General features: G+C 41.7%; 1 protein-coding gene across 1 annotated transcript; it reads left to right on the forward strand.

Moving 5' to 3' along the window:
• Nucleotides 1-8,118: 8,118 nt before the first annotated feature.
• crfb16 (cytokine receptor family member B16) lies at nucleotides 8,119-15,473 on the forward strand. Its single transcript, XM_061731393.1, has 6 exons — nucleotides 8,119-8,243; nucleotides 8,394-8,584; nucleotides 10,024-10,148; nucleotides 10,485-10,632; nucleotides 12,872-13,026; nucleotides 14,583-15,473. Exons 1-6 carry the CDS (start codon nucleotides 8,119-8,121, stop codon nucleotides 14,691-14,693), a joined length of 855 nt encoding a protein of 284 aa, XP_061587377.1. The 3' UTR covers nucleotides 14,694-15,473.
• The last annotated feature ends 1,144 nt before the right edge of the window (nucleotides 15,474-16,617 follow it).

Consider the following 16,617-nt stretch of genomic DNA (forward strand, 5'->3'; position numbering starts at 1 on the left):
ACTTGTTTCCTTTTCATGTTTTCATCTCAGTTTGTATTGATTTTCTTTTCTTCTCAGAGATGAACGTCTCAAACTCTGATGGATGTAGGGATGGAATATTCATATTATTAACGTCTTTTATTTCAGTATAAAAACACAGAAATAAGCCTGTGTTGTAATTGTTGTTAACTGTTAGTTTGGATGTGTTTCTATGTTGTATTTCTCTTTTCTTCCACTTCATGGACTCCAACAAAATGTTTTCTTCAGTCTTCATTCCAGGATTTGACTCAGATCTGAGGGAGAAAACATGAATCTAATATTCAAGTCAAACAGAGACAGATTTCCTCCTGAAACATCCCAAAGTCCAGAGTTCATGTTCACAACAGATCATATTTCTGGATTTATATGTGTCTTTACTGGTTTTACTGCTCTTGTTCTGGCCAGACTTCACTCAGAAAAGAGGCCTGAAACCTCCACAGTCCTGTTTTCCTGACCTCCACTCTCCAGCGGTGCAGTGTCAGGTTTTCCTTCAGCATTCATCCAGACAGACTTCTGTTCACATTTGATCATCTACAATATTTATGTTTTACTTCTTTTTTTTTAGTGTTTCTGCTCTTTCTGTAACTTTCTGTCCTGAACATTGTATCCTGGTTCACGTCTGCAACCTCAGGACCTGGAAACAGTGAAGATCAGGAGTCTCGGGAGTGACGTCACACCGCCCCCTACAGGAAGATGATTGCATGACACGTAAAGAGGTTTTTAAAGAGGAAAGAAGTCACGTGTTTAAACACTTTCCCTCCAGTTTGGGATTCATGTTGTATTTGTTGAATCATGAAAATGCCCCAAAATGTCTCGTCATTTACAATTTAGGAAAAGGTTTTTGAGGTAAAGGATGTTATTAAAAACTTTTGTTGTTGCTGGATATGAAAGTTAATATTATTAAGGATGCAGAATGTAAAATAATTGAATGTTACTATGTTTAAATACTTAAAATAAAATGATTACTCAATAGTTTACCTGTCTGACATGTGTCTTATTATTAGAGGCTGTTTTGTGTCTGGGCAGAGAAACTTCGTTAACACATTTAACTAGTTTAGTACTTTGTGAGCCGGACCGCTGATCCCATCACAACTGTGAGAGAGAGAGTTTAAGTGTGTTTGTTTATTTTATCGTTGGTCTACTGTTGCTTCCACATTGCTGGATCTTGATGAAATGTTCTTCCACAACAGAAAAAAAACGTCCTCATTTCCCAGTTGAATGACCAGAGCGCACGTGTGAAGTTTCACACTGGTGCGTCTCTGTGTGGGAAACATCAGAAGAACTTGGTTTTCTGGTGGTGAGAAGTTATTCTAGTGTCTTGGGTTTTTACTTTCCTCCTCTCTTCCTTCCTCCTCCCCCCCCCCCCCCCCCACACACACACACACAGTCACAGTCTTATCTTGGCCATAAAACCTCTGAATTTGTTTTCACTGGATGAGACAAGACCTGTCCGCCATTTTGAATCCCATGAGACTTGGTCACCACACACACACACACACACACACACACACACACACACACACACACACACACACACACACACACACACACACACACACACACACACACACACACAAACACACATGCACGCACCCACACACATGCATGTACACACACACACACACATGCACGCACCCACACATGCATGTACACACACATGCACTTACACACACACATGCACATACACACACACACACACATGCACGTACACACACACACCCACACATGCACGTACACACACACACACACACATGCACGTACCCACACATGCACGTACACACACACATGTTCAGAGTTCAGATCCGAGAGAGTTGGTCGTAAACAACAGATGCTGCCGGCCCATCTATTTCTCCAACTTCATCAAATATAAACCACCTAACTTGTAATAACTTGTAATAACTTCCACATTTACTGCATTACAGTGAAGTTTAGCTGCTAAAGACACGAGCAGCAGCTACAAACCTTTAGCTTCTGTTAGCTTGGTGTGGAGGAGAATGTCGCTGCGCCTCGAGCCACATTCCTTTCTGCTTCTGTTTTTTGTTCAGGTTAAACGAGTTTTCAGATGGTAAATAAATCCACGTGGAGCGCTGTGTTAGCGCGTTAGCTAACCCTTCCCCCGCGTTTGCAGCAGTGTGATACCACCACTGACCTGCAGGGGGCTCCAGAAACCAAAATAACCCCAAAAAGTTTTGGTCTATGTTTGTTTTAATAAAAAGCATTTGTTCTTTTACTGAATTAGTTGTTTAATGACTTAAAGTCAAATAAATAACTGAAGCCTCCTGTGGGGAGAGTCTGTGAGTAAAACAAGCGCACCCTGATCAGAACGATGTGACGATCTAATTGGTCAGGATCGAATGTGGCGAATGTGGTATATGACATACTATCAAAAGAATGTCATTCATCTTTTTTACCTTTATTGGAGATCTGGGAAACTGACTTGGCAATTAAATTTGATGAAAACATTTGGCTTAATATCCGTGACAGAATACACTTTCCATTTACAAGTAACAAAATTAAAGAAACCAACTTTAAATTAATTCATAAATTTTATTTAACACCAGTAAAAATGAATAAAATTTCAAATGACAATTAACCAAACTGTCCCAGATGTAAAACCAATAAAGGTACTTTTGCGCATATGTTCTGGTATTGTGAAAAATGAAATGGATTTTGGAACTCTATCCACTCATTTACAAAAGCTGCATTGACGACACAATTTGATTTATCCCCAGGTGCCTATTTATTAAATGAACTGCCAGAAATACGAATGGACTCAAAGAAATACAGACTGCTAATTACGATAACATATTACGCAAAAAAAATGTATTCTTCTACTTTGGAAAGGGGAACAGCTGCCCACCCTTGAAATGTTCAAAGAACAAATAATACAATTCCTCCCATTGGAGAGGTTAACTCTCAAAGGACACGGACGAGAGCAAATGTTCCGTGAACTGTGGTCTCCACTCCTAAATCAAGTAGGGGGAGAAAACATGGACTGACATGACTCACTAAATGAGTTGACCATTTGTCAAAAATGTTGCTGCTATCTCATGTATTCACTGTATATATATTCACTGTATTTATTAACCATTGTCTGCGTCTATTTTTTGTCTGCGTTTAGATGTTTTTTTTTTTTCTTTCTCTTGTTTTGTTTTGTCAATGCTTGTCGGGGCTCCTATTATAAAATAATAAAAAGAAAAAAAAAAAAAAAAGAATGTGGCTCTCTATTGGCTCGGGACATTTTTAACAGCGATATTTTTCTAAACAATCCAAGTCGAGCAGGAGAAGAAGAATGTGAGAGGACAGGTTTCCCAAGAACAGAGGGGCGGGGCGAAGGCTACAGGGGGCGTGGCTGTTGCTGAAGGGGGCGTGGCTGAGGCTGCAGGGGGCGGGGTGAATGTTACAGGGGGCTGGGCTGAGGTTGCAGTGTTTTGCATGCCAGCAGGAACTTCTGGGAAACCGCAGCACAATATCTGAGAGGCAAAACACAGAAAAATGCTCAGATCTAAACAGCAGGCTCTTGATTAATGACGGCGTAACAGGTTTTCTCCTCAGACCCACTCCCTCATGGCAGACAGAGACGAAAAACTCTTCATCCGCTGAGGAGTAAACTGGTGGAGATGGGTTGAGCTGGAGGTCCCGGTTCTGGTTCAGCTCCTGCAGATGCCGCAGGACCGTGACCTCCGACCTTAGTCCGACCCGTTGGGTCCAGGACTCCAGGACATGACCGTCCGGGTCCCGGCGGTGGTCGGGGGGGCGTCCCGGCGCGGCACCACCCTGCTGATGATGATCCTGCTGGACCTCACAGGCGGTGAGCTGGACGCCTTCTGGCTGAAATCAGAAAAAAGGAAAAAACGTTAAAGAAACTGTTCAGTTTGTAATTTGTAATGTATTTATTTCAGAACAGGGACGGTGCACAGTAAGACATGAATCTTATACAAGAGAATATGCATGTTGCCGGGTTGTAGCAGCTTGCTATTTTCCACCTGTAGTCCCTGGGCAGGTTGATGGAAAAGTACATAAAAATTAGTGTAGAAAAAAGAAAAAATAAGTAAAAGAGCAGAACAAAGCAAAGAGACAATAGATAAAATAAATAAAAAGAAACATGGAAGCAGATTTGTATATGAGTATATGACAGTGATGGTAACGATCTGGTTTTTTCATCCTGAATTTTTAAGGCACCTTTAATGATTCAAGTGGTTTTGACTGAGACCAGCTTGTAATACAATATAAAAAAATCCTAGCATTCAGATACATACTGGAGGCCTAACTGTGAGTGAATTCCTTATGTATCTGATATATAAGTACCCCCCACCCCCTAAAGACAGCTAATAATGCTAATGCTAATAAACATAAATGTGATTAGTGTTTCAGGAAAGTGTTGCAACCATGCTGGGTTCATGTTTACAGCTTTCTTCACGTCATCAAGGCCTGCACAAGTCTGTTAATGACACGTCCCTGTAGTGAGGGGTGTGGTGGGAGGGGGGGGGGGGGGGGGTCCGTCCCCCCACCCACTTTAGACCCTGCAGCCATGCAAACAAATGCTGCCGTCTGTTTTCTGCAGTTCAAGGGTCATGACGCGTTCAGGGTCCGGCTGAATGATAATTCAATAAGATGCAGGGTCCGGGCTGGTCATGTGACCTCCCTGCCTCCACCCAGGAGGTCAGGTGACCTCTTGGGTGGAGGCCAGGAAGTCAGGTGACTTCCAGTGACTCAGATCCACCGGTTTTACCAGTTTCTCTGTGACTCATAGAAGTTAAAATACTCCTCTCTAATTATCCGCACGTGTTCGTTTCAGTCACAGGTTCAGAGGGTGAAAAAGTCAGACTGATTTATGGGACCAGTTTCTTTGTTTTCACTCCAGAAATAAGTGAAGGCTTTTGATTCCGAGGGGGAAATCAATACGTGATGAATATGTGATATCTTCACAGACTTCCTCTGAAACTGAGATGCTGATTTACTAAACGTTTAGTGTGAGAGCAGGTAGTTGATTCAGTAACCAGACGCACAGAGGAGGGCTTCGGGTCAAGATAATACGGAAAAACCAGTTCACCCGCTCATTCACCTGCGGTTCAACCGAACCTGGAGAGAAGTCTGGTAAAGCAGAACATAATGGTGTTGCGATGTCCATCTCCGTAATATTGCAAAGATTAGGAAAATCCTCTCGCAGAGTGATGCAGAAAAACTAGTTCATGCGTTTGTATCTTCTAGACTAGATTACTGTAATGTGTTATTAGCAGGATGTCCAAGTAATTTGCTGAATAGGCTCCAGCTGATCCAGAATGGATGACAGTACTGACAGGAATCAGCAGGAGAGACCACGTCTCTCCAGTGTTAGCGTCGCTCCATTGGTTACCCGTAAAATTCAGAATTCAATTTAAAATTTTATTACTTGCGTATAAAGCCCAAAACGGCTTAGCTCCGCATTATTTGCAAGACCTGATAGTGCCTTATGTTCCTGGCAGAGCTCTCCGTTCTCGGAGTGCAGGTTTACTCGTAGTTCCTAGAGTATCTAAATGTAGATTTGGAGGGCGGGCGTTCTGCTATCAGGCACCATTACTATGGAACCAACTTCCAATCTGGGTTAAGGAGGCTGACACCACCTCCACCTTTAAAACTAAACTTAAAACATTTCTGTTTAGTAAAGCCTATAGTTAGTGTTTAGTAAACCTCTAGCTGGTGTTGGTAAATCTCTAGGTAGTGTAAAATCTAGTGTGTTAGAGTTACCCTGCGTTCACACTGAAAGCGTCAAAAATCTCCTGTCGCCAGCATCTCGCTGCTTGGTGCGTTCACACTGAAAGCAGCATGTACTGTCGACGGCTGCAGTGGGCGGGGCTAAAGCTGCAGTGGGCGTGGCTAAAGCTGCGCTGCAGAACTGGAGGGAACAGTGGGAACAGCCTACTCATATAGCGTGCACATCTTCAGTTTCTTATTTCACCATAGATCACACTTTCGGAGGCCTTCTTTATATTTTAGCATCGTTTTAACGCGGAACCATAATTCAGGCTTGAAGCTGCAGTCTGTCAGCGGTGATCACGACACACCGGGTCGGAGCGGATTTGGGCATGATGTTTAAACTGTGTTTTGTGATTAATAAGCACGGTTTTTAATTATTTTGCGCTGGATCAATGTAGCAAATAAAATCGTTGGGACCATCCAGCTCCTCAACCATCAGATACATGTTTCACATGAGCAGTTCAGGTAAAAACGGCAGTCAAATCAGCAAAAATGTCAGTTTGCTGGATGAAATATATGAATTCCTGATAAAATAAGTTTGTTAGTGCACAGCTCTGCTCATGTATCCATGTGAATGAGTGTACGTTTGTGTGTACACAAAAGTACAACGTGCATTGAGGCTTCTCGTTTCGGGAATCCCGGTCTGTGATTGGACGCTGCCTCGGCGTCGCCGCTGCTCATTTGCATAAAGTTCAGATTTTTCAACTTCAAATTGACGCGCTGCTCGCTCTGCTCCCACTGCTCCCGACGCCTCCGCTGCCTCTCGACGCGCGTTTTCATAGAAAATGAATGGCAGCCGGCTGCCTATGCCTACGCCCGTGACGCTTTCAGTGTGAACGCAGGGTTAGTAGTCATAGGTGCAGCTATAGAACAAGACTATAATAGTTAGTCTCAAATATAGCTTTGTGGTAGATATGCTCAGTACTCGAGTTGTAAAAAAAAATCAGGGGTGATGGTGGATTTTATAATATGGGGACAGATTTGTGCTGATTACAAATAATATAATATATTACAAATAATAGCAGTGACCAAAACACCTGCAGAAATACTGCAGGAATGACATAGCAGCAGTTAAATGCAGCCTTCTGTAAGCTTTAAATATCCACTGGGCTTACATCAAATACATCAAAACACAACAATAAAAACAGTTTTCTGAACTTATCAATATGACTCTGTCCTTCACAGGATAAGTAAAATGGAGCACTGCAAAAAACTCAAAATCTTAACAAGAATATCTGTCTTATTTCTAGTTAAAATGTCTCATTTTAGTAAAAAAAATCTCATTATACTTAAAACAAGACTCATCACTGGAAAAAACAACAATTTTCACCTGTTTCAAGTAGATTTTCACTTAAAATAAGTAGAAAAATCTGCAAGTGGAACAAGACTTTTTTGCTTGTAATAAGAAGATAAATCTTGTTCCACTGGCAGATTTTCCTACTTATTTCAAGTGAAAATTTACTTGAAACAGGTGAAAATTGTCAAATAAGTTATTTTTCTGGTGATGACTCTAAATGTTGAAATATCAGTAAAACCACATTCATTGATGAAATGACATAAGGGATGGAAAGGGGGGATGGCAGTTTTACAGGGGGGATGATTTTGACCGTTTTTATTTCAGGGGGGATGCCATCCACCCTCATCCCCCCTCAACTCCAGTACTGGATATGCTGCTATAGGCCTATGCTGCAGGGGGGACCGACATGATCGGTGCCTCTCACCCTTCTTCTCCTCTCCTCTTCCCTTCCTCTCTTCTCCATTTCCATTTTTATTTATTATAAATATCTCATAGCTATCGTTTTTGTCCATCGCTCCTGTAGTTTCTTGTGCTGGCCCCCCTTTTTTCTCTTTTGTGCATGTTTGCAGGCCGGAGCCTCGGGAGCTGCGTGCTGGCCTGCGATCCCGGGTCACAAACAGCCATCAATTACTCATTAAAATAAAGTTACTTCCACCACCTCAACCCCCCACAAAACAGGTCCAGCAGGTCTGAAATCAGGACTAAACGTGCACGTGAGCCTTTTACAGACTCACGTTTATCTCATCAAAAACAGTCAGACTTCTTAACAACTAAATTGATATAAAACTATAGTCAATTTGTTATATATTGGCTGAAGTTTATAGCTTATATTTGACCGACTCTCTTCAACTGCAGAGTCAGAAAGTTAAAGATGTTAGTTAGATACACATCATGGTGCACGTGATCAGGACGTTGCCATGGCGACCAGAGTTCAGCTTTGTGAGTTTCAGTCAGCATCCGGATGTTAATTAATGATGTTCCTGCTAATTGTAACCTGTTGAACAACCAAAGTCTCTGCTGTTCCTGCAGAAGTCTGGACTCTGCCGGCGGCTCCCGGGCAGGTTGCCATGGAGACTCTGGAGGCTCCCGGGCAGGTTGCCATGGAGTCGGTAAACATGAAGCACACGCTGAGGTGGCTCCCCCTGCAGGCCGCGTGCAGAACCACAGTCCTGTACTCCGTCCAGTACCAGGGGTTTGTTGTGTTATTTCTTTCTTTATGTCTCGTTTTTAACTGTATGTTTTAAATGTATAGTTTTTAATGTGGACCCCAGTACGACTAGATGTGTTTAGGGGCATAGCTCATGGCGATCCTTACAAATAAACAAATAAACTGTCGCCTCAGAGAGTTTGAGCTGCTGGTGAAGAACGGCAGCTGGATGGACGCCGCCGAGTGCCAGCAGATCCCCGTCACCCGCTGCGACCTGACCTTTGACCTCGGGTCGGACTCCAGCTACAACCTCCGGGTCCGAGCCGGCTGCGGGTCGGAGCTGTCGGCCTGGACCCGACTCAGCCGCCCCTTCAACCGCCAAGACAGTAAGACCTCAAGCTCTCCACGGGTTTGTGGGGCTAATGGTTTTTTTTTTTTTTACTTTATTTTGCAGTTTTTTCGTTAACAAACATTAAACTTACAAACGTGGACATACAAAGAAAGAGTATCCCTCCACCACCAAGGCTCTTAGACAGTGAAATGAATGAACAAACCAAAAAAAATAAAAGCACAACTAAAAACTCACCTTTTCACCCCGGCCTTTCCCCATTAAGTGGTTCCCTCACCTGATTTTTTGGCCCGGTTGTGTTTTTTTTTTTTTGTTCTTTTCCTGTTTTCTTTTCCAGTAAAGCGACCTTGGGTTCCTTGAAAGGCGCTATATAAGTGCAAGAAATGATTATTATTATCATTATTAAATACATAGATAGACAAACAAATCTACGACGGAGTATTAGTATTATTATTATTATTAGTATTATTAAAAAAAATGGAAATTACGAGAATAAAGTAATAATAATATGAGAATAAAGTCTAAAAATTATGAGAATAAAGTCATAATAATATGAGAATAAAGTCGTAATATTACGAGAATAAAGTCGTAATATTATGAGAATAAAGTCGAAACATTACAAGAGTAAAGTCGTAATTTATGAGAATTATGCAAAAATCTATTCTAATTCTAATCTGCTACTGCTACTACCGCTGCTACTAAATATTTAATCACTTTTCCAACTGTTGCTCTGCTTACTGCCCCCTATCGGTTACCGTGGGTACGACGCGCTCTCCTTGCGTACTACACGAGCGACGTTGCAGTTGGTGGCGCACGCCAATGGACGCAAGCTCAAACTTAGTAAGGTGTCAAGAGGAGGGAAGGAGAATACGTTGTTTAATACCAGCAACTTGATAAAACATCTCAATTCGCATCATAAAGCTGAGTATACGGAGGTTGCTAATGCTACTGCAAGACCACAACAGCCAACATTATCTCAGGTTTTGCAAAAGCGACAGACAATGGCAAGAGACACCCACGGGCCGTTAAAATACCAGAGGCTCTAACCCTCCTATATAGCGCTGGATGACCAGCCACTGTCAGTTGTAGAAGGATTTCTCCGTCTTCTCGACGCACTCGAGCCGCGATATAATGTTTCATTGATGTGTTATATGTTTGATATTTTCTTAAATGTGCAGACAGTGCCAGTGTGGAGACTTTTTATTTACACAAAAAGATTATTTTTTGTTTAGAATAGTTATTCTACTCATTGTATTTATTTTTATTGAATTTATCTGTTGCAAATAAAACCTGTCTTCTAATTCATTGTACTTTTCATTGCATTTTTAGCTTAGTTGTTTTTGTGGTAGAAGTATCGTATCGGTATCGGCAAGTACACAAATGAAAATACTCGTACTCATACTTGGTAGGAAAAAAATGGTATGGGGGCATCCCTAGTTTTAACAGGTGAAAACTCAGAGGTGGACTGTGTTTCAGCCGTTCTGACGGGGCCCCGGATGACGGTGTCGACGGCTGGCGACTCCCTTCAGGTGGCGTTTGAGGATCTTCCTCTCACCGCCGCCGCCAGCGTCACGGTGTGGAGGAAAGACCACGAGCAGCAGGTGCTTTTCTTCTGCTTGCTCCCACCTTTGTCTTTTCATTTCATCAGCCCTTTTTTCCACCTGTGGTCGTTGTTGTACGAGCTCTGTGCCCGACACTCAAACATTACCGTTTACTGAAGCTACTCTTAAATTAAATACTTACCTGCTGTACTCTACTGCCCTTATTTTTTAACAACTTGTGCTTTTTACTGTTTTACCTCTTTTCTTATCATTTTATTTGTTATCTACTGCTTAATTGTGTCTTGCTGCTTTTAATGTTGATGTAAAGCACTTTGAATTACCTTGTGTTGAATTGTGCTATACAAATAAACTTGCGTCGCCTCCTCCGCCTCGCAGGCCGTGTCGTACCTGATGCCGGCGGAGCAGGGCGTGCTGCACGTCGCCGCCCTGCAGGACGGAGCCGTGTACTGCATCACGGCCCAGACGGTGCTGCATTCAGGGACCCGCGGCAGCAGCAGCCGCCCCCAGTGCGTCTCCATCACAGGTAACGTTTCTGGAGTTATATTAAAGAGTTTTAATCCATTTTGACTAATGCATTATGACAGTTAAACACTTCATGCTCAACCAACAGAGCATGAAGACCTGTCTATACAGGCCAGTAGCCTATTCGCCACTATTGTAGCCTATTAGCTGAACTGGCAGCACATTGGCTCTGCAGCACACACAATAACAACACAACACAATAATTAACAATTTAACTGTACGAAGTGGCAACTAAACATAAACCCAAACAGCAGAGGTCCAACCAAGAAAACTGTCCATACCATGTTGATGAGAATCAGTGGCGCCACCAGGGGGGGGCCAGGGGTGGCCATGGCCCCCCATACAAATTTGCTGGCCACCCCACTTGCCTCAATAAAAATAAAAAAAATAAAACACTTGCCGGTCACATAGATTCTATCGTCAGTTATGCTTTTCATCCCAAATCATTTGGGCCAAATGTATATATCAGTCGGCATTTCTTCAAGTATTTCTGAGCCTAATATATATATATATGTGTATATATATATGTATATATATATATATATATATATATATATATATATATATATATATATATATATATATATATATATATATATATATATATATATATATATATAATAAAATAAATAAAATATTTAAATATTTAAAAAATAAATAAAAAATATTTAAAAAAATTAAAAATTAAAGAAAAAATATAAAACGCAAATTTTGATGTATAACACCTGGGGGCACGTTACGGTTCGGGCCGCATTAACGGCCGAAGAAATGGCATAAATTGCGCCAAAATTACACGATTAATTCAAAATGGCAGACTTCCTGTTTGGTTTCGGCCATGGCGCCAAGAGACTTTTCTTTAAGTTGAGACATGATACAGGTGTGTACCGAATTTCGTGCATGTACGTCAAACCGTATTGTGGGGCTTGAGGCAAGAAGTATTCTAGGGGGCGCTGTTGAGCCATTAGGCCACGCCCATTAATGTAAACCATTACATTTTTCACCAGGCCTGGCTTGCGTGCAAAATTTGGTGACGTTTGGGTCACGTTTAGGGGGAAAAAAGACCCTCATTTCGTCGGAAGAAGGAAAAAAACGAGAAAAATTCCTACGGATACAATAGGGCCTTCGCACTGTAAGGGCTCGGGCCCTAATAATAAGTATTTCTGAGAAACACAAGAGTTGAGCGATAAATGCAAAGAAAAAGAAAAAAGCAAGCAAGAAAAATTGCCCAAGCTAGACGCATATTTTGTTCGCCCTAATCCTCCTCCGGTGGGAGATGAACCTGACGTTGTTAGCAGATTCATCCCCGGGCCGCCAAAAGCTGCATCACGGTCAAGGAGCAGGTTTACAGGTAGATACAGTCAGTACTCGAGTTGTAAAAAAAAAAAAATCAGGGGGGATGGTGGATTTTATCATATGGGGACAGATAATTTGTGCTGATTACAAATAATATAATATATTACAAATAATAGCAGTGACCAAAACAGCTGCAGAAATACTGCAGGAATGACATAGCAGCAGTTAAATGCAGCCTTCTGTAAGCTAGAAATATCCACTGGGCTTACATCAAATACATCAAAACACAACAATAAAAAACACTTTTCTGAACTTATCAATATGACTCTGTCCTTCACAGGATAAGTAAAATGGATCACTGCAAAAACTCACAATCTTAACAAGAATATTTGTCTTATTTCTAGTTAAAATGTCTCATTTTAGTAAAAAAAATCTCATTACACTTAAAACAAGACTCATCACTGGAAAAAACAACAATTTTCACCTGTTTCAAGTAGATTTTCACTTAAAATAAGTAGAAAAATCTGCAAGTGGAACAAGATTTTTTTGCTTGTAATGAGAAGATAAATCTTGTCCCACTGGCAGATTTTCCTACTTATTTCAAGTGAAAATTTACTTGAAACAGGTGAAAATTGTCAAATAAGTTATTTTTCTGGTGATGACTCTAAATGTTGAAATAGCAGTAAAACCACATTCATTGATGAAATGACATAAGGGATGGAAAGGGGGATGGCAGTTTTACAGGGGGGATGATTTTGACCGTTTTTATTTCAGGGGGGATGCCATCCCCCCTCATCCCCCCTCAACTCCAGTACTGGCTACAGTTAGAACAATCACACACACTGTCAGCAAGAAAATGTGAGTTTGTGGTAAATTGCTGCAGAGGGCCCGGTCATATTCCCCGCCCCCCGGCCCGGTTCTGATATGTTCCGCTGCTGCTCCTGCAGGGGGCGCCGCCGCGGCCTGGAAGAAGCCCACCACCGTCACGGTGACCCTGGTCCTGGTCTCCGGCCTCCTGGTCGCCGTGTTCTGGACCGTCGTCCACTGTGGACCCAACTCAGGCCACGCCCACTTCCACAAGGAGCCCCTCCCCCAATCTCTGGTCAGTGAACAACTGGCTTCAATGATATATAAACAATAAAGACATAATAAAGATTATACGTTCACATTTACAAGAAACAGGTCACGGTTAGTATCAATTTGAGTTTTGTGTGAAAAAGTGTACATGAGTTACTTTGTAATTTCATTAGAAAATAAGATGATTTATTTCAGGACAGGATTTAGACACCTGATGCTTTATTTATTTTGTCATTTATTTATCTTGTGTTTGAAAAGAAATAACTTGATTCTTATGATTCTTGTAAAATGAGTTTATTCCCATATTTCATTTTTGTTTTCTCCTTCAACGTGGTCATTATATGCTAATGTATGATAATATTAATACTAAAAATAATAATAATAATAATAATAATAATAATAATAATAATAATAATAATAATAATAATAATAATAATAATAATAATAATGATAATAATATGAATGATAGCAATAATTATTTTGTGCATACCCTGCTTGTCACATTTTATGAATCCCAACACCTATGTCTACATTCTGACCAAAAATTATTTGTCTCCTTTTTACGGTTTGGCCGTGAGCTCAAGTTACAAATAAAAATGTGGGTTATTTTTTGCTGTTTCTCACACTCTACCAACTGAATTCCGCACTCTAGATTTGACGAAAAAGTGATTTCCAGTCCTCGCTTGTCTGCTCATATTTTGAAAAGTGTACATCTTAGGAAAAAACTGTTTGGTGTTTTGGAGAGAGAAGAGAAGTTTTCCTCCGTTTTGAAGTTTGAATGACATTTCTATGTGCAGGTATGAGAAAGCTAGATGACTCAGAAAAAAGGTGAATTTTGGCTTTTTCTTACCTCCTCCCATCCACAGTGTGACATTCCGCGCCACACACATACATGGGAAAATCTCCCCATTAGTTCGGAAATTTGGAAATGTTTTTGCACTTCGTGCGAAAACTATTTGTGCCATCGCTCTAAAAATCCACAGGACTGTAGTTAAATTCAGGGCCTACAACTTTCTAAATCGGTTCAGAATTTTTCGAGTAACGGTGTGCGAGTGGTGAGGCCCCAAAGTTCTCCCAATGCGTTCCGGATGGCCTAAAAAGCGCACGTTTTTGCACGTTGCGCAAAAACGTGCGCACCAATCGCTAATAAAAGTCATACCACTCAATTCCCGATTAGGGCGCACGTTTCTACGTTTTTACTCGCATTTTCTCAAAGCTGCGGGACTAGTTACGTGACGAAGTTTATACAGAAGAATAAATGAATAAATAAGCCTGAGCAATAATAAGAGTGCAAGAGGCACTCCTCCTCCATAGCTATTACATAGCTATGGAGGAGGAGTGCCTCTTGGCGCAGCCGTGGCACTAATAATGATGATGTTATGATAATAATAATAGGATCAGAGTAAAAGATGTGGGCGTAATCACCTTTGAACCACCAGCACGTGAACTTTATTGCTTTATCTGCTGGCAAAATCTTCAATGAGCTGAAATCTTGCAGAAACGACACTTTTATGTTGACGATTAAAGATCAGATTGTAAATTAAATGAACGTGTGATCAGCATGGTTGTGTTTGTGTGCAGAAATGCGGCGGGAACGTGCAGATCTTGATGTTCCCTCGGGGTGATGAGGAGGAGGAGCGCTGTGAGCAGCTGCTCAGCGTCGAACCGGCGACCGAAGCGTTAAAGGTCTGACACCAAAAGACTGAAGCTTTGTTTCTGGGGGAAATAAACAGTGCAAAGCCGGGTGGAAGCGGCGGGGCCACGGGCCGGGTTTACTGGGTCCACCGGTGCCGGGGCCGGACCAGGAGGCCCCGACTTCACAGGTAACGAGGTACAATGAAGGAAACAAGGACGTTTGGGGGGATGATGGAGTCTTCCGTGAAGTCTACGGAGGAAGGAGGCAGATTTGAGTTCACGCTTCTGCGTAGACGGTCCAGACGGAGTCACTCCAACACTTCAGGGGATGTAAACCGTCAAAGGTCGTCATCTATCATCCTAGGGATGGATTAAGGTTCCCAGCAGGATTAAGGTTCCCTCTGAAGGGGCTCGACCTCAAACACTGAGCTGGACCGCTCCTCACCAGGAACCGCTGTCGTGGAAGTTGATGCAAACGGAAGATGTTCGTTTGGTTCATATAATAAAAGCAGAAGAAGCTGCTTGGGAATTTATTCACGTATGGATCACAGAGATCTTTCTAGAGGTCTTTTCCTTACTGGGATAAACGGTCCCTTATATTTTGAACTTGTGTTACGATGACGACCAGGAGCTGTTTACGGTGTCTCATGTTTAGGAAATACTTTTCACTGAAAGTGTTTACAGCATCCAGGTGGACTTTTTATCCGGGATTGAAGCAACATTATTGACATTTCTGTCATGTTTTCAGGGTTGTGATGTCATGATTTGTTCTTGTTAGTTTAGCAATCTTTCTGTAAAGTTCCTGTTAGGGATGGGCGGTATGGACTAAAAAATGTATCACGATACTTTCTGGCATTTATCCCGATAAGGATAAAAATGACGATAAAAAAAATACCAATTCAACTCCACCTTTGTAACTATAAATCTATCATTCTTTGGAGCCCCCAAAACACTGCTCTAAAAGATACTAAATACTACTAAATTACACCAATTAAATTGAATTAATAAAAACCAATTAAATTAGTCCACCTGTAAAACTGTAATGAGATCAGATCCGCCATGTTTGTTACACAAAAACCTCATCAACGGGAATTCATCTTCCTTCCTTCCTTCCTTCCTTCCTTCCTTCCTTCCTTCCTTCCTTCCTTCCTTCCTTCCTTCCTTCCTTCCTTCCTTCCTTCCTTCCTTCCTTCCTTCCTTCCTTCCTTCCTTCCTTCCTTCCTTCCTTCCTTCCTTCCTTCCTTCCTTCCTTCCTTCCTTCCTTCCTTCCTTCCTTCCTTCCTTCCTTCCTTCCTTCCTTCCTTCCTTCCTTCCTTCCTTCCTTCCTGTACGTTGTGCGTGGATTTAACGCAGAACCATAAATCAGCTTTACACAAAAACGTCATCAATGGGAATTTACCATTTTTACCGCAAGATGACAAATTCTTACCGTGGGGAATTTTTTTGATGGTTTATCGTGAACGAACGGTAGAATATCGCCCATTCCTAGTTCCTGTCCTGTTTTTCTCTCAGTGACTACGTTTACATGCAGTCAAAATTGGGGTTAAGGTCAATATTCCAGTTACTGAAACATTCGGAATAATCTGTTTCCATGCGTGAGCAAACAGGGTTATCCCTGTATACATGGTAATTAACCATTCGGGATATCTGGATCAAACCAGCGACGCACGGAGAACGTCATGACGCAATTCCCGTCATTTCCACTTCTTCTTCCTGTATCCAAACCCAAAACAACAACAGCAGCACGGCGGATAATGAACAGCCCAGTAGAAGTCGCCTTTTTCAGCGTCTTCCAGCGGTGCTTGATCTGGTCTGGCGTTCGTATAAATGCTGCTTCGCGCAACTTTTCGCTCACCTTCTTGTAAATCTTCTATCCCGGTACTTTCTACCGTCTACAAATGCAGAAATGTTCATATCCTTCATTCCATTTATGAAGTGATTAGTCTCCTCCTGGTCTTGTGTTTCTCCGTGTTTATAAGAA

The sequence above is a fragment of the Cololabis saira genome, chromosome 10 (genome assembly GCF_033807715.1).
Source record: "Cololabis saira isolate AMF1-May2022 chromosome 10, fColSai1.1, whole genome shotgun sequence".
NCBI lineage: Eukaryota > Metazoa > Chordata > Actinopteri > Beloniformes > Belonidae > Cololabis > Cololabis saira.

Coding starts and splice junctions, on each gene's coding strand:
- crfb16 (XM_061731393.1), top strand. CDS start 8,119: ATGGAGACTCTGGAGGCTCCCGGGCAGGTTGCCATGGAGTCGGTAAAC. Junction 8,244..8,393: donor TACTCCGTCCAGTACCAGGG/GTTTGTTGTGTT, acceptor CTGTCGCCTCAG/AGAGTTTGAGCTGCTGGTGA. Junction 13,027..14,582: donor AGCCCCTCCCCCAATCTCTG/GTCAGTGAACAA, acceptor GTTTGTGTGCAG/AAATGCGGCGGGAACGTGCA.